The 17558-nt window shown below is 37.1% G+C and overlaps 3 protein-coding genes and 1 non-coding gene across 5 annotated transcripts; all 4 read left to right on the forward strand.

The window, feature by feature from the left end:
- The first annotated feature begins 926 nt into the window (after positions 1-926).
- Positions 927-6207, forward strand: LOC110115647. Of its 2 annotated transcripts, none has more exons than XM_020848941.2 (11): positions 927-1120; positions 1231-1297; positions 1463-1549; positions 1746-1865; positions 2541-2963; positions 3040-3446; positions 4171-4270; positions 4406-4465; positions 4563-4649; positions 5373-5504; positions 5584-6207. In XM_020848941.2, the coding sequence occupies exons 1-11, from the start codon at positions 1074-1076 to the stop codon at positions 5896-5898; spliced, it is 1845 nt and encodes a 614-aa protein (XP_020704600.1). In that variant the 5' UTR covers positions 927-1073; the 3' UTR covers positions 5899-6207. The 2 variants fall into 2 exon arrangements, with proteins under 2 accessions (XP_020704600.1, XP_020704601.1); XM_020848942.2 differs by having other exon boundaries at positions 2541-2933.
- On the forward strand, positions 4693-4851 carry LOC114580983. The gene has a single exon (XR_003702782.1). It is a non-coding gene; the product is annotated as a U1 spliceosomal RNA (small nuclear RNA).
- Positions 6208-8679: 2472 nt separating the features above from the next.
- Positions 8680-9481, forward strand: LOC110115648 (non-symbiotic hemoglobin). Its single transcript, XM_020848943.2, has 4 exons — positions 8680-8848; positions 8922-9036; positions 9121-9237; positions 9316-9481. The coding sequence occupies exons 1-4, from the start codon at positions 8706-8708 to the stop codon at positions 9451-9453; spliced, it is 513 nt and encodes a 170-aa protein (XP_020704602.1). The 5' UTR covers positions 8680-8705; the 3' UTR covers positions 9454-9481.
- A 4852-nt stretch (positions 9482-14333) lies between these two features.
- LOC110115653 (LEAF RUST 10 DISEASE-RESISTANCE LOCUS RECEPTOR-LIKE PROTEIN KINASE-like 1.5) lies at positions 14334-16837 on the forward strand. The gene has a single exon (XM_020848947.2). The coding sequence runs from the start codon at positions 14429-14431 to the stop codon at positions 16310-16312; it is 1884 nt and encodes a 627-aa protein (XP_020704606.1). The 5' UTR covers positions 14334-14428; the 3' UTR covers positions 16313-16837.
- Positions 16838-17558: the final 721 nt, after the last annotated feature.

A 17558-nucleotide genomic window follows, 5' to 3' on the forward strand; every position in this document is an offset into this window, starting at 1 on the left:
CTTTAATCCGTTATTCGGTTCACACTTAACATGTGATTTTATAATTAAATCACGTATAATTTTAGGGTGTCAAAACAGGTCAATGGGTCGCGTTCGGGGCCAACTCAAAATTGATTAGATCCACATGAACCCAGCTTGTTTGATAAATGGGTCAAAAAAAACAAACTCAACCCGACCCAATAGCTCGTTTTAATTTTTTATAAAAAATATTAGCTTATTAATCATAAATTTTATGTTAATTGAAAAAAAAAGGATCACATCAATAAATAAAAGAAATTAAGAAAAAAATATTGAAGAGATCAATTTCAGGTCAAACTCGGATTGATGGGTCAACCTGAATCTAACCCGTTCAATAAATGAGTTAGAATGTATGACATGAACCTCGCCCATTTATTAAAATGATAATTCAAATACTAATTTTTTCAGGTCGATTGATATGATGGTTCACCTCTGTATAGGTCAAAGCTAAATTATTGCATGCGGTGTCCGGAATCGTCTAGAGGCTAATTTGAATGCGTCATGTCACCCAATGCACAATTAAGTAGATGACATGATGCGTCCAAATTGACTTCCAAACAGATTCGGACTTCACACGAAATAATCTCTTCAAAGCTAAGGTGTAAAAAAAGTCAAATTTACATGGCAAAATTTTATAAATGATACTGTCCAGTGAGAAGGTTTTGCTAAATTTCAATGAGAATCAAAATCTTAACAAATATTTCCTGTCATTATTGAACAGATTGATAACTTAAACTTCCAATCAATCGATTACAATGAACTACTGCACATTAAATCTCTACTTTTTTATATAAATTTTCCAATAAAATAAGAAAGTTGACGCATGCCCATGTCACTGTCAAACCAGCACATGCTTCTTCCTATAAAAGCACAGTTTGTGGCTTCTGAACTCCTTCGACTGCCGGCCCTTTTCAAATGAATGTGGAGGCCATTTGCTTCTGTATTCGCTGGATTCTACTAGCTCTTTGTGATAATGCTTCGATAGCCCCCTCCCCATTTAGGGATTTCTCCATTTAGCGATCTTCCTGGATTCCATAAAGTATAATCTGCAAGCTATGGACTCGCTAAAGTTCGCTTCTTTAAGGCAGAAGCGTCCAAAGAGGTAGGCTTTTCTCGGTTACAGATCTTCTTTTCTTTGGAATGTTAGAGATTTGGCAGAAATAGGAGGATTTGTGTTGCTATGAGCTCTCTCATTGCTTATATTTTTGACAGTGATACTGAGAATCGACTCGAGGATGATTTAATGGAGTCTCCTTCCACATCTCGAAATCTACAGGAGGTAATTTAAAGCTAGCACTTTGTGCTTCTTCGGCTCTCATTTTTCACAAGTTCAGAGTATCGGTTCTTTGTTTTTGTTTCATAGATTTTAGTAGAGAAAAATGGAAATAGTGTTTTTCTTTAGCTTTCTGTGAATTAAGTAGTTTTTTTCTCTTCTGGTCTGAAGGAAATGGGGAAAGGTGAGTCTCATCAGATTGATATGAAGAAGAAGAAGCTGCCTGATACTAAGGTTCGAGGTTCTTTGAAGCAAGAGGTACCGAACAATGAAGAAATTATATTTTTTTGCTGTTTCTTTGTTGAAGACATCCTCATTGTATAGTAATTCTTCTGTTCCTTTGGTCTCCTGAGGAAACTTTAAGGGCACCTCACTGTGATTAACAAGTGTAGCATTTTCCAATCATATTAAGATGCAATAACCAAAATTTCTTTTGAATCTGTCAATTTTGCAGATTATGCAGCTTAAGAAACTGCTCAAGGATCAGTTGGCAGTTCGGCATGCCCTGGAGAAAGCATTGGGATATAAAGCAAATGTAAATGATTCTTCTTCCATTGAAGTCATCATACCCCTGGTACACTTTCTAGTATCTGCATTCTGTTCGTTTTTACAGAATAATAATGCATAGTATATTTTAAGAAGTTACTTCGGTTTCTTCCTAGTAGCAAGAACATAAATGAATGGTTTTAGTTGAGCATATGCTAAGGGCATCTCCAACTGAAAAATCCATTTTAGACTCTAAAATGCAGTAAAAATGGCGTAATTCATCTCCAATCGAACTTCATATCTTTCCTCTTTCATGTAATTCCTACGAAGGTAACCATCTCTCTCCTCTTTCGCACGCTTTTCTCCTCTTTCCCGCTCTTCTCCAGCAAATTCTCAAGCCAGGTTTTTTGGCGAATTGGCGTCGGACTGTTCACCTATCAAAGTTTAGCGTTAGATTTGGAGTTTGAATACATTGAATGGCGGACGGCATACGGTGATATGCAGTTTAGTTGGACATGATCTAACCCAAGTTAAAACTATTTGCATTACTTGATCAAAGTCAAGTATGATTGTCTTAATTTGCTGTGTAAAATTCACATAATAGATTTAAAGTATTTTGATCTTAAATGAACATAATGACTTGTACCTATTAGAAAAAAGAACCTATTACAAAAAAAAAAACAATAGATTTTGATTTTCTTCTATTTTTCTTTGATATGTTCGAACATTTTATTGTCATAACTTCAATGCTTTTATTTATCAGCCAGCCAAAGAGTTAATAAGGGAAATTGCAGTGTTAGAGCTTGAAGTCATGCACTTGGAGCAGTATCTTCTGTCACTGTATCGCAAAGCTTTTGATCAGCAAGTGACCATTGCATCCCCTGCTGTTCCACCCAAAACAAGATTGAAAGCACCAATTAGCTGCCAAAGGATGCTTTTTCAAGTTCCTAAGCCTGAAATCTCTTCCAAGAAAATTCCAGTAGTCAACTCTACTCGCATATTACCATCTCAAATGTCAGCCAATAAACTAGCAGATGAATCCTGTTGCGAAAACCTCACAAATCTCAGTATTAACCGTAGCCATTCTGCACTCAATCATCGTGCAGTTTATTCGACTAGAATCTCTCCTTCTGAAGAGCCAATGCCATTTCTGAAAGTAACTAATTCCAGTCTTAACATTTGTCAAGTAAATAGTTTTCATCATCAAAAGTTCTTCTCTTTTTCTGCACTTGTAATGCTGAAGTCTACCTTTGTTAACTCAGGATGATCATGGCACCATCTCTGGTGTAATAAGCCTAGCAGAATATCTTGGCACCAGCATCGCCGATCATGTTCCTGAGACACCAAACAAGATTTCAGAAGATATGGTTAGGTGCATGGGTGCCATTTATAGCAAACTTGCAGATCCTCTTCTGGTTAATAATGGTCCTGTGTCATCTCCTGCTTCATCACTATCTTCCATGAGTGCCAGTTCTCCACAGTACATTGGAGATGTGTGGAGTCCTGGCTGCAAAAATGAATCAAATCTTGATATAAGGCTTATAAATCCTTATCGGATAGAGGGATTGAAAGAGTTCAGTGGTCCATACAATGCCATGGTGGAAGTGTCATCAATTAACAGGGACAGTCAGAGGTTCAAGATTACAGGAGACTTGCTGGATACTTACAAGTAAGTTTTTTTGTTCCATTCTGCTAATTTCAACCTGTTTATGGTAGTAGAATGTTGTCACAGTAAAATAGGTGATATTCACTACATAATATTAGCTCAAACTAATGAGATGCTGTCATGGAAAGTTTTGCTCCACCAATTCTCACTCAAAGAAACGACTAAGTTGAATGTAGGACAAAATTGGTTCAAATTTGTTGAGTTAAGAGACTAAATTGAACACTTTATAAACTCTAAGGCTTAGTTTGGGACGGCTTTTTCACTGCTTCTTAAAGTAGCTTTTTAGTATAAAAATTTTTATTTTTAAATTAGAAAACAATTTTAAGAAGCAATAAAAAAGCCGTCCCAAACGATGCCTAAGATTAATTAGATGCCTAAAAAGTTTAGGGTCCAATTTGGTCATTTACATGGACAAAAATGGTCGAGCTGTTATTCAAGAAATTTGCTTTGAAGAAATTGCTTTAAAATACAATTTTGAAACCAAGGTTTCATTTGGGATGGCTTTCTTACTGCTTTTTAAAGCAGCTTTTTTGTACAAATTAATTTTTTTTACTAAAAAACTATTTTATAAAGCAGTAAAAAAACCGTCCCAAATGAAACCTAATTCACAAAACAACTTTTGAACAGCAAATTTTCATGAAAAGGAGAAGGCCAACCATAACAAATTACTACTTGACAAGATCTTCATCATTACGTTAGTAATGCTAAATTTTCCATTTTGTTTCAGATCTCTTGTTCAAAAGTTGGCAACTGTCGATGTAAGCAAGATGAAGAATGATGAAAAGATGCCCTTTTGGATCAACTTACACAATGCTTTGATGATGCATGTAAAGTTTGCCTTTTATGAATATAAGAGCTCTCTTTTAATTTTCTTTTTTGTTTTTTGAATCTAGGCAATCATAATGAAGATATGTCTATCTTCTCCTAGATGCTGAGTTACCTGTTTATTAATTGTTCTTCAGGCATATTTGGTGCATGGAGTTCCTCCAAGTAGTTTAAAAAGAACTTCACTGCTCGTCAAGGTAGATAGTTTCAGTGGCTCATTTTAAAATAAGAAAAGAAAAGAAAGTGCATTATAATACTTAAGCGCTAATATAACTGCTACATTGTTTATTTTAGGCCACATGCATAGTAGGAGGCCACTCCGTAAATGCCGAAATGATTCAAGATTCATTTCTTGGCTGCCGTACGCGTTTATCTGGACAGGTTGGCGAATTTTTTTTTCTCTCAACTAAATTTACTGAATAGTATACTTACCTGGATGGGGCTTTATGGGTGATCAAGAATGCCTGTGGCCTAGAATAACGGCCTTCATTGCACTTTGAAGGGGCGCTGGTTTACCATATGCCCAAGTGGTAGAGTGGACGTCATAATTTGTGTATGCAGCTCATCTTGATCACATAGTTGAAAACTTTTGCTAGCAACTAAGAAATCTTACTTGTGTGCTGTGTATACGAATTTGTCTTCAATTGATCAGAAGTTCAAAAAAATTAAAAAAATTAAATTTTACTGAATAGTTTTCTGTTTGGTGCTTTGCATGCAAAAGTAATTGTTTATTGTAGAAATGCCTGTGCATTATGATGTGCTGGGAAACTACTTCTGAACTTATTTTATAAGATTCATCTCTGACATATCACATGATTTTCCCCCCAAAACCTATAAAAAATATGATCAACAACTTAGGCTTCGTTTGGAACCGCTTTCTTTCTGCTTCTCAAAGCAGTTTTTTAAAATTTTTGTACTCGAAATCTGCTTTAAGAAGCAAAAAAAAAGTCATCTGAAACAAAACCCTTGCGTACTTCGGGTTGGCAACTTGAACAAAAGCAGCTAGTTTTTCTTGTTTCTTTATTTTGTCAGCAAGTCGATGCTAATGCCAATTGTTTGGCTAAAAAACACAAAAAAAAACTCAGCTTCTGTTATTCTTTGCAGTGGCTTCAAACATTTAAGCATCCAAGGATTAAGTTTAAGGCCAGAGATGAAAGGAGAAGGTTCTATGCCATTGAGAAAAAGGAACCTCTCCTTCATTTTGCATTATGTTCTGGAAGCCATTCTGATCCTGCAGTAAGTTTTCATTTATATCTCATTAAATATGAAATACTGTGAAGTTTATCTTACATTTAATTTCAAATCTCTCTTTCAGGTCAGAATATATACTGCAAAGAGATTATACCAGCAACTAGAAACAGCAAAAGAAGAGTACATTCGAGCTACAGTTGGTGTTCTGAGAGAGAAGAAAGTTCTTCTGCCTAAACTGATAGAATCTTATACAAAAGATATCTGTGTAAGTTCACAGAAGACCGTTGATATGATTCAATGCCATCTTCCTGAGACTATGCGGATCGCAGTTCAGAGATGTCAGCGAGGAAGATCTCAGAAGATCATCCAATGGGTGCCTCATAACTTCAGTTTTCGTTACTTGTTATCAAGAGAAGTGGCAAATCCTCAGATCATCTGAATTTTGCTCTGATTTTAGATTGTGGTGATTGTCTTCTTGTTCCTTTTTTTTTTTTAATTTAATTTCTTCTTTGCTGTTGTACAAAGCTGAGTAAAAATCCATGAGGAATGTACTCTTTGTACATAAACTCGCTAATTTTTTGGCAAAGTTTTAGTCAGATAGTTCTGTCAGTTTTCTAGTCTATTGAGTTGTTGGTCGTTTTAGTATTTATGGAAGAGTGTATGAACAAGATTGAATTTACAATTTAGGACCTGATCTAGATTGTATGGAATTTTTGCTTATTGGAAATATCAAACTAATTTTGATGAATTCATGCTTGATAATATTTTTGAGAAGAAGTTAAAATTCTTGTTTTGATAAAAAATTTGAAGTAAACTCATTTTAAATTGACTTGTAGAATGACAAATATGAGATTGAAGATATAGTGGAGGTGGTTGACTAGAGATTTCCTCGTCTTTCATTTCATTCACCAATTATGCATAAGGTGCTTATAGAGGACTAGTAACTTAGGTTTTATTTGGAATAATTTTTTTACTGTTTCTTAAAATAACTTTTTAGTACAAAGATTAAAATTTTTATTTTGAAAAGCTTCTTTAACAAGCAATAAAAAAGTTATCCCAAACAAACAGTTAGTAAGAGATGGATAGAGGATGGTAATTCAGCCGATTCTATTTTTAGCTCATCATTGTTGATGATGTTGATATGACCCTTAGTTGTAGTTTTTTTTTTCTTTTCTTTTCTAAGTGCTGGAGACTTTTTTTAAAATGGAAACATGACCAAAATTCATTCAATAAAAGGTAGAATACAACCAAATTCAAAAGAGAAAAATTAGAATACAATGTTCAAATCAGCAAATCAAAGAAAACAACAGCCGAACTCAAGAACTAGCTCGGGCCTTCATACAACAAACCAAAAGTCAGGCAAGGACAATCCATAGGAGGCAGCAAGTACATAATAAGCATCAACCCACATCATAAACAAAGGCCACCAAACAAAATGAGAGAATGAGCCACCAAGGTTGCTAGCAAGCCAATGACTTACAGTGGTTGTGTAGAAGGCCGCCTCATCATTCTCGAACCAATAACATAAAGCTCAAAATTGAAAAACTTAGCAGCCAGCAGAACAAAAAGGTTAGATCAGAGGCCCAAACAACAAATGACATATGTCAATTATTTCCTTTTCGACCTCCGCCTACAACGTTTGGCAACACGATTGAATTGAATGTTTTAAGCACAACGACTAACATTCAAACTATGGTACTTAGTTGTAGTTATGGCAAGTTCAAGCATATATCAGGTTTAAGTTGCATTAATACTTCTTTGGACGATGATAATTATGTCACTATGAATCTTTGACAACTTCCAAATGTTGAGTTCTGATGCCTATACTTCTTTGGATGTCTGATGCCTATACTTTTTGGATGTTGCGCCAGTACAAGTGGCAGTCTAACTCGTGGATGTTCCATCGGAAAATAAGCGATATTTTTTCCAGCGGAAATAATGCCGGAAATTTACCGGCTGAAAAAACGTCGGTAAAACTGCCGACGTTTAATTCCGGCGAAATTTACATTGAAAAACACTGGCAGAACTTGCAGCGGAAATACTGGCGGCAAATTTTAACTGGAAAACCCAACGGATAAAAAGTCGGAACTCATGCTAGGGAAACAACATTTTTGCTGACCTTTTCCTGTCAAAATTCAGCCGGTAAGTTCATCAAAAAATTTTCCGATTGATAATTTTTGCCGAAATAAACTTTTGGACGCAAAATTTATCATTGTTACCGGTTGATTTTGTTTGCTAGTAACAAACTATTTTCTTGTAGTGCTTGATCTTGAATAGTTATATTTGAACAACACATATACAATTACATAAAAGTGTTTTTATAATATTAATGAGGCTTATAGCCAAAATATATATATGAAGAACACATCTTGACTACTTGATTAAAGGTAAATATATGCGAAGTTGTTTATTGACTTCATTAGGGGTGTCAATTCGGGTCAATGGGTCGGGTTCGGGTCGAACCCGGAACTGACCCCGCACTATTCGGGTCAACCCAAACCAGACCCGTTTTTTAAAAACGGGTCAGGATTTCGGACCCGAACCAGACCCGATTCGGTTTCGTGTCAATCTGACTCGACAAGAATGACCCGGGGGTTGACCCAAAATTGCTAGTTTTTGGGTCAAAAATTGGGTCAATCTTCGATTTTCGGGTCAAAACGGGTCAATCTCGGGTTTTCAGGTAAAATATGAATTTTCGTGACAATTTCAGGTTGCTAGGTCAACCCGAACCAGATCCGATTTTTAAAACGGGTTGATTTGTTGAACCCGAACCTGACCCGTTTCGGGTCCGGGTTGACCCGAACCCGGATTTTTCCGGATCTGATTCGGGTCGTGTCAAAATTTGACACCACCCCTAGACTTCATTGTGGCTTGTCGAGTAGCTTGGGAGCAAATTCAATTCGTGAGTTATTTAAAAAGGTTTGGCAAGTATGTGAAATAATATTTTTTTTTTCCTTCATTTGTCTCGTTCTACGTTGCTTCTCAGAAAAGATGTCCGTTCGAAGCCTGAACGGTTAAAATCTTAAAAGCCTCCCGTTATTTGATCTCATTGGACCGTCGAGGAGCAGGTAAGCAAATATGACTTAGTTTCCATCTCTTTCTCCATTTGACCACAAATCCAAATCATATTTGTTCATTGTCTCATTCATTATCTGTCTCTTCCTGAGCTCAAAGGCCATCGTCTTCTCTTTATAAAGCAGTCCAATTTCCATACCTTACCAGCAAGAACAGAGCAGAGTAGCAAAAATGAGCCAGCTTTCTGTTGGAGTTGTCGCCTCGGACGGGTCAGAATTGATAGCATTCAGCGAAGAAGAAGAAGCTCTTGTGTTGAAATCATGGAACGCAATGAAGAAGGATGTAGCTACGCTTGGTCTCAACTTCTTCTTAAGGTAAGATGTGAAAGCTTTCATCTGCAAAAAGCTAGCTCTTTTACTGAACTTCACAACTTGTATTCATTTTCAGGATATTTGAGATTGCACCCTCAGCTGCAAAGCTCTTCTCCTTCCTGCGCGACTCACAAATTCCATTAGAGAAGAACCCCAAGCTCAAAGTCCATGCAATGTCTGTCTTCATCATGGTAGTTTGCAAATCATATGTCTTCACTGGTGCAGAGTTCATGATCACCATTATTGTTTTATAAAGATAATTGCTGTGATTGCAGACATGTGAAGCAGCAGCACAGCTCAGAACTACTGGGAAGGTTACAGTGAGGGAAACAACATTGAAGAAGATTGGTACCAAACACGTCAAATATGGTGTACTTGATGAACATTTCGAGGTATTACCACCATGAATACAATCTCTAAACTACAATATTTTGCTACTTGTATGTGAATTACTTTATCTGTGCTTACAGGTTACAAGATTTGCATTGCTGGAGACAATAAAAGAGGCCGTTCCTGATATGTGGAGCGCAGAGATGAAGACTGCATGGACTGTAGCTTATAATCACTTAGTTGCAGCTATAAAGGAGGAGATGAACTCCCTTCCTTGAGAGCTTAATTGGTTTCTGAATTCTGTCAGCATAAAAAGAAGCTAGCTGTTGAACTTAGTAGTAATTTTCTTAATCAATATTTTTAAAAAGAAGCTAGCTGTTGAACTTAGTAGTAATTTTCTTATCTAAATATATTTAATGATATCTATATAGTATAAATAAATCCTAAATAATAATAATAATAATAATAAATCATATTAAAAGTCATACGATGGAAAATAATGAGAGATGGATGATGTTATCATCTTACCTATAAATGATACCAAATCGCAAGTTACTTTGTACAACTTGCGGTTCGCTCCAATTTTGATCGCTCGGTTCAAAGTTAAGACGCTTCTTAGTTTTGAATAGACCGATTCCTGATTGAACGAACCGGTTCAATCCCATTTTTTAAAATTGATCATAAATTTGGACAATGTCGGTTATGATATTTCAGGCAATGTATGATAAACATATAAAAATAAATAATTTTATTCAAAATATAAAATTGAAACTGCCTTTGATGCACTTGAAATATTTTTGTAATTTTAAATAAATATATTTTTATCTTAATAAATATTTTGCCTCTCAGAATATTTTTTAATCATTTTTTAATTGCTTAAGTAACAAAAAATCTGACAGTACTCAAATACTCCATAGTAATTGTGCTTTGTACAAATACTCACATGAATATGATGTGAGAAATCCTCCTCTCCTTCAAAACTGATCTTCCCCATTAATACAGTGAAGAAGCTTATCTTTCAGAAATCTAACAGCTCATCAGAGTCATGAATATCATGTGATATCTGTCCAAAGTCCTATGGGCTTATCAGTTCACCAAATTAAAGGTATTTGTTCTATTATGGCATCTTTAGTTTAACCGAATGTCATTCGCCCGTTTGCAGCTTCGGTGAGTGCCACCCGAACGGCAAATGGAAATACATTTTTACATTTTATCTTGACTGTAAGCAGTGTAATGTCAATATTGACGTCGCACTATTCAAAACTCAATATTGGTGCTCGTCTTCCATCCACTTCGTCTCGAGCAAGTCTAGCAGCCTTTCCTCCATCCGCTCAGTTACGTCCGAATCGTGTTAGAAATGGAATTTGATTGGAGAAAAATTATTTTTCGATATGATGGTTACTGTATTTTACAATTTTACAAAATATGATTAACGGAAAAGAAAATTCTAATAGTAATTTTGCAATTTGTAGAATTAAAATGAGTCAAAACTTACCTTTTAAATAATCAATAACATACCCTTTAAATCAAATTTATTTTCAGAAGTTATGAAACCAAATCACATATTTTATAACTTTTGATTACTACTTAATTAATAAAAAATGCATTAAATGAGCTGTGAAGGTTGATGAAACTCTTATGGCTCTTAGATTACGCATATCTCCAATTCCCTAAAGAAACAAAGGAATGTGTCATAGTACATTTAATGCATGCTGTGCCGTGTGAGTAATTTCATCCTATAATTCATAAATATATTTTATGATACATTTTGTATCTTTATAGGATTATTTTATAGCATGTCTTTTATTTATTTATTATTATTCTTATTATTATTTTGAAAGATGAGGGCCCACCCCATCAATTTCTATTGGTATCACTAAAGTTTCGTATGAGATTGCTCTTTTACTGCATCTTAAATCCGTTTTCTAATACAAAAACTAATGCTTCGTTTGGGACGGCTGTCTTCTTGCTTCTTAAAGCGGCTTTCTAGTACAAAAATTTTAAATTTTCTATTAAAAAGCTGTTTTAAGAAGCATGAATAAAGCCATCCCAAACGAAGACTAAATTGGCTAATTTAAGAAGCAGTAAAAAAAAACTAATTTAAGAAACAGTAAAAAAACAGTCCCTAACGAAGTGTAAGTTATAAGAGTGATTATAAAAGGCTCAAAAAATATTTTTTTGGTGGAAAATTACCTAAGAAATTCAAAATAACATAAATTGAGAACCTCCAATGAGAAAATAATGAACATAACAAAAGTAAAAGCTCCTAAGTTAAGAAAAAAAGCTTTGAGAGAATTAAAGTGATCTATAAATAGGTGTACGTAGTTCCATCCAAAAAAAATGTGTTAAAACGATGACGAAATGTTTGATTGAACTGTGATCTGATGGTTCTCATCATCGCTTCTCAAAGATAAAATTCTTCAAAGCTACAATGAAGCACAAAAAGGTGTAGCCATGGAGATAGAGCTATTGCAAAATATTCATAATTTTGGTACAATCACTAGCTTTAATTTTGGAGTCTATAATGACACCAAGATAAAAACTAAGAGAGGCTTTAGGAGAAGCCCAAATTAAATGTTACCAAAATGATTTTTTAAGGTTATCATCTCTCATTTGAGTCAAGATTATGTTGTGCTTTACATATATAACATCATTCAGTATGATTAATAAAATCTTACTTGTTTCGACTCGAATAATTGAATCATTAGATCATGTATGGTCCACCTTTGGATTTCTAGCCTTCTTCCATGGTTTGTTCCTTATAGCCAACACTCATTACTCTATACTCTATCATCTATAAACTTACTCTTCGAATCATTAATATCTCACGAGATGCATTCTTAATGGATGATCTAATATTTGCTATATTAATCATATAACAAGTTATATTTACTATTTTAGCCTACACATATTTAGATAGGTGATATTCACTTAATATTATTCTTTTCATATCTAATAAATTTTTATTCTTCCTTTCAACCACACCATTCTACTATTCTGTCATAAGTGTAAAATATTTATGTCTAATTTCAGCTTCAAAACAAAAATTTTCAATTTGTTTTATTTTTAAAATTCTTCTTCATGATCACTTTTAATTGATATAATAAATAGTTCTTTATTTATTTCTCTTTGAATTCACCTTACAATTTTTATAAATTTAAAAATTACATCACTCTTGCTAACTAAGAATACTGCCCAAGAAAATATGGGTTAATCATCAATAAAATATATACATACTTCTTTTCTCTTAAACTAGCAAGTATGATAAATGAATCATTTTTCTCATTTATTGAGATCAAGGGTCCCTTCATAAAGAGATTATTATGAGTACAATGAAAACATTATTCTTGTTATAGTCCCTATATATGGCATGGAGATAACCATAGCCTTCGCCCATATAAATAAAGGAAAGAAACTAGCATCATGATTGATATAGCCTAAGAAACAACAAAATAAGGAAGAGAGGGATTCCATTCCAAACAAAGGTTTGATAAATACTAATCTTTTATATGATGTAGGGTTTGTAAGATATTTCATTGTCTTGCGAAGAAATGTTTGATTAAGCACTCTAATATTAGAAAATCAAATGTGATGCGGTATACAATGGGAGAAGCAGAACACTAAGAACCAATAGAAAAGACACCAAGAAGGCTTTCTGCCTGAAGTATATTATCTGTAAAACTGTCCGCAACCTCCTCCCAAGAAGGAGATATACAAACGACTTCTACTGGAGGTCCTTCCTCATACAAAATAAGCTAGTTAATGGAAAAGCGAGTTATGTACTATATTACCTAAGAAGGAAACTAAGGTAGTGGCAAAAGCCACGGTATAACAGAAAGCTAGCAAAGCAACTAACAAGACAATATAAAATAACTAAGACCATGAGTATAAAATGGCCACATATGACCAGAGACTCGATGCACTGCATCAAAATATGTCTAACAAAACTATTCACATCTAATGTTTTTCTTTTCACCACTTCATAGTGCCCGACATTAAGGACTACTATTACACCTCTAAGGATTTGGTTAAGAAGATGTATCATGATGGAATTCTATAGCTAATATATGATTATCTTGAGTGCTCCAAGAAGCTATATGCGGTATAAAGTTACCACTCACCCATTCTTATTAGTCCATCCTCTCTTAGCTCTAATGGTGATGATAATTAATTATCTTGATGATTAGTCAATGATCCAAATTCCTCGAGTTTGAGGCGAGGCCCCACTAAGGAAAATATGCATGATGATTGACTCTCCCTCCTTTTGATTAATTTGATTTGTGTTAACATTAGATTTAGCTTCGAATTTATCACAATTAGTGTACTAAAAAAAGATAAATAATTTGACTAGCATAGTTGAAATACCCAAAATTTGGCCTTGTAATCATATATGGTTCAAGATAGCATCTAGTACTCAAGTATGTAAGACTTTTACCCAAGCAAGTTTATAAATCATGATGTTAGTCTATTTCAAATAAATCAAGAAACCTAGTTCAAACCTTTGCTTTGAAGCTAATGCCCAAATTATACATTCGAAAAAGGAGTTCAAACTCAAAATATGAGGTTGAGATCGTTGATGGAGATGCTTGAAAGTGAAAAGTTTGAGTTGTGATTATGTTCGAATGATTATGTTAGCATGAGGAGAAATTATTATATGTGGTCACCGAACTGTCCGGAGGTGAATCAGGATGCACCACGTCACCCGGTACATAGTAAAAAAAGGATGTGTCACGCCTTGATTTGCCTCCGGATGACATCTGATGACCGCATAGAATAATTTCTCCAGCATGAGGAACTCTCTCTCTCTCTCTTATTGTAACATAAAAATATTTTAGTCTAAAAGTAAATATTGGGCATGCCTTTAAATAAAATTATAAAAAGTGTATTTATCTAATTATAAGCATTATGAGATTATGTAAAATCTAATTTCTCTATGATCATAAGGCATATTACTTTGAATAGTTTATCTTTTTTTAATTTTTTAGATGGTTCATCATATTTCATATTTAATAAGTAATTTTATGAACTCCAAATTAATTTTTTTTGGAAAATAAAGTACAATTAATCAAATCAAATTAAACAAAAATAAGCGTGACCTCCACCTAAATCACGTGACCTCTTGGCTCCTTCCCCAACCCCACTCGACTTCTTAATTCCTCAATTCTCACCCCATTCAAGCTTTTAACGTCTAAATCACGTGACCTCCACCACCTCCTCCTCCTCCATTCCCTCCTCTTCACCGCTAGTCCTTCCATGCCTACCCATCCACTCCCCCATTTCCCTCTACACCTGGCCGTTACTCTCCTCTCGCTCCTCCTCCTGTCTCCGGTCATCTCGACGCCACCGCAGCCCCACCATCCTTGCTCGCCGCATCCCGCCGCCGGCCTTCCCTGTCCCCCTTTCCCTTCCCCACCCTCCTCCTTCCCCTTCTCCTCCTCCCCTGGCTGCGGCCACCCTTCATTCCAGATCCAGTGCTCCTCTCCCTTCTCACTCATCTCCATCCACTCCACCTCTTTCCGTATACTAGCTGTTCACCCCAACAACTCTATCCTCCTCGCCCCCCTCCTCACAATCTCTTCCTCGCCGACTTGCCCTGCTCTCCCCCTTTCGCCTCTCAACCTCTCCCCCTTTCGCCTCTCCGATGAGACCTGCCACTCTCTCTCTTCCCTTCTCCCGTGCCACCAGAACGTCTCCTCATGCTCGCTCTCCCCTTTCCACCTCCGCCTCGCCGCCGATCCTCTCTCCCTCTTCCCAGCATGCCGTCGCTCCCCTGTTGCCCCTTCTCGCCTTTGCACCCCAGATATCCTCGCATTAATTTCCACCTTCCTCACCAATGGCGTCCTCGTTGAATGGAACCCCAGAACGGACCCCTACTTCGCCAAGTGCTCCGACTGCCGCCAGTCAGTAACCGGCCTCTGCGGATTCAATGACTCCTCCCCATCGAAACCCTTCCTTTGCTTCCCTTCCCCTTCCCACCTACCACACCATCACCGAAGTCGATTAATCCCAGTCTTCGTCGCCGTTTCCTCCGTCATCTTCCTCTCCACCTGCCTTGTCATCGCCGCCTTTCGCCGGCGATGGGATAGCACCTCCGTCTCCGATTTTCTCGACCGGCACCAGATCCAGCAGGCCCCGATCTACACTTACGAGCAGCTCAGGTCCTGGACTAACGGATTCGACTCCCGCCGCAAGATCGGCGACGGCGGGTTCGGAGCAGTGTACTTGGCACAGCTCGAAGACGGCCGCATTGCCGCCGTGAAGCGGCTTCACCGGCGGCCGGGTCAGCCGACGCTTGCCGCGGCGGCGTGTACTCGCTCGTTCTGCAATGAGATCAAGATCCTCTCCTCTCTCCGTCACCCCAATCTCGTCCGCCTCCATGGCTACTGCTGCGATCCACGCGGCCTTGTCCTCGTCTACGACTACGTTCCGAACGGAACCCTAGCCGACCATCTCCACGGCACGCGCAGCCTATACCGTAAGGTCGCCCTAACCTGGCCCGTCCGCGTCGACATCGCGCTCCAAACCGCCGCCGCCATGGAATACCTACACTTCGCCCTTAAACCCCCCGTCGTCCACCGCGACATTACATCGAGCAACATCTTCGTTGAGCGGGATATGCGTATCAAGGTCGGGGACTTTGGTTTGTCGCGGCTCCTCGCCGGCGGAACGGCCTCCGCCGGAGGTGGTGGCGTAGCGTTCGCGAGAGAAGATGGAGAGGATGGATGCTGTACAGGGCCGCAGGGGACTCCCGGTTACCTAGATCCGGAGTACCATAGGACGTTCCGTTTGACGGAGAAGAGCGATGTGTACAGCTTCGGCGTGGTAATGATGGAGCTCTTGACAGGGATGAAAGCGGTGGATGCGAGGAGGGACAAGCGGGAGGTGTCTCTCGCGGAGATGGTGGTGGGGAGAATTCAACTAGGGGAGCTTAGATTGGTGGTGGATCCGGTTCTGATGCCCCCTCCTGGAGAGGAGATTCATCTGGCGAGCATTGAGGCCGTGGCGGAGCTCGCTTTCCGGTGCGTCGCCGGTGAAAAGGATGATCGGCCCGACGCCAGGGAGATCGTCGGCCACCTCTCTCGCATTCGATCAATGCTTCAGCAACCGCCGCCACCGCTGCAGACCAAGATTACGTAAGCATCAATTCATCAATTGAATTGAAGATTTTGACCCTCCATCGACCGATCGATATGATTTCTCGCTGCAAGTAATTCCAGAAACTATCATTGAGATTGGAAGGAGCTGTTAGGGTTTATCGATTCGATCTGGTGAAAGGGGTTCGAGTGAACCATTCGAAGACGATACTGCTTTGCTGAGCTTGGTTTGTTAAGGAGGCTGCAACAAAGCATCATATGCAAGCCATTCTCTGTAATGCTTAATACTTGATGCTGGTTTTAATGATCAATGGCTAATGTATTTCTACTACAGTAGATCCTCTCTAGTAGGAGAAATTATTACTTGCATTCAGACTCATTGGAGTTCGAACTTGAGCTACATCTAGACTCCATACGTAATAATTTTTTCTATGTTAGGGTTGTAAATGAATTGGGTCGAGTCGTGTATCCATCTAATCGAGCTTACTTTATTTAGTTCTGACTGAGCCTGAGCTCATTTACTAAGTTCAAGCTCGATTACTAAGCTCAAGCTCGGCTCTTTATATAAGTTGGACCTCGTTTGGAAAGCTCGAGCTTGACTCGGTTGTTGAGCTAGATTTTTTAGTTTTACATTAAATTTTTTAAAAAAATTTGGATTTTTTTTTTAATATGGAATTAATTTAAAAAATTACAATATATTTCTAAATTTAAATTCTTTTTTAAAATATATTTAAAGCTAATCAAATGGCTTAAAAAACTTATTAGTCTAGCCAGGTTGAGCTCGAACTCAAGTTCGTTTAATATACACGCTCAAGTATATGCTAGCCGATCTGTCAGCTGGCTCGGCTCATTTAGGTTTTGTTTGGGACGGCTTTCTTACTGCTTTTTAAAGTAGCCTTTTAGTACAACAAATAAAATTTTTATACTAAAAAACTGTTTTAAAAAACAATAAGAAAGCTATCCCAAATGAAATAAATAAAATATTTAAATTTTATTAAAGCTTTATTTGGAATAGGTTTTAAACTATTTTTTTATAAGAAAAATAGTTAGTAAAAAAATAATGTTCTTGGAAGATAGCTTTTTCACAATTATTTTAAATTTTTATCTTAAAAAAATTGTATTTTAAAAATATTTTAAAAATTGCGATTGAAAGTGGCTTTAAAAAGCAAAAAAAAATCTTCCGAACTTCATCGTCACTCGACTACGGATCACTGTCGGTCGACTACGGTCTTTGAACAGCCATCGTTTGACTACCATCCTTGTCTATTGGCTCTGATCCTTCCAATATC

Source organism: Dendrobium catenatum, unplaced genomic scaffold, assembly GCF_001605985.2.
Source record: "Dendrobium catenatum unplaced genomic scaffold, ASM160598v2 fragScaff_scaffold_1449, whole genome shotgun sequence".
NCBI classification, from domain to species: Eukaryota; Viridiplantae; Streptophyta; class Magnoliopsida; order Asparagales; family Orchidaceae; genus Dendrobium; species Dendrobium catenatum.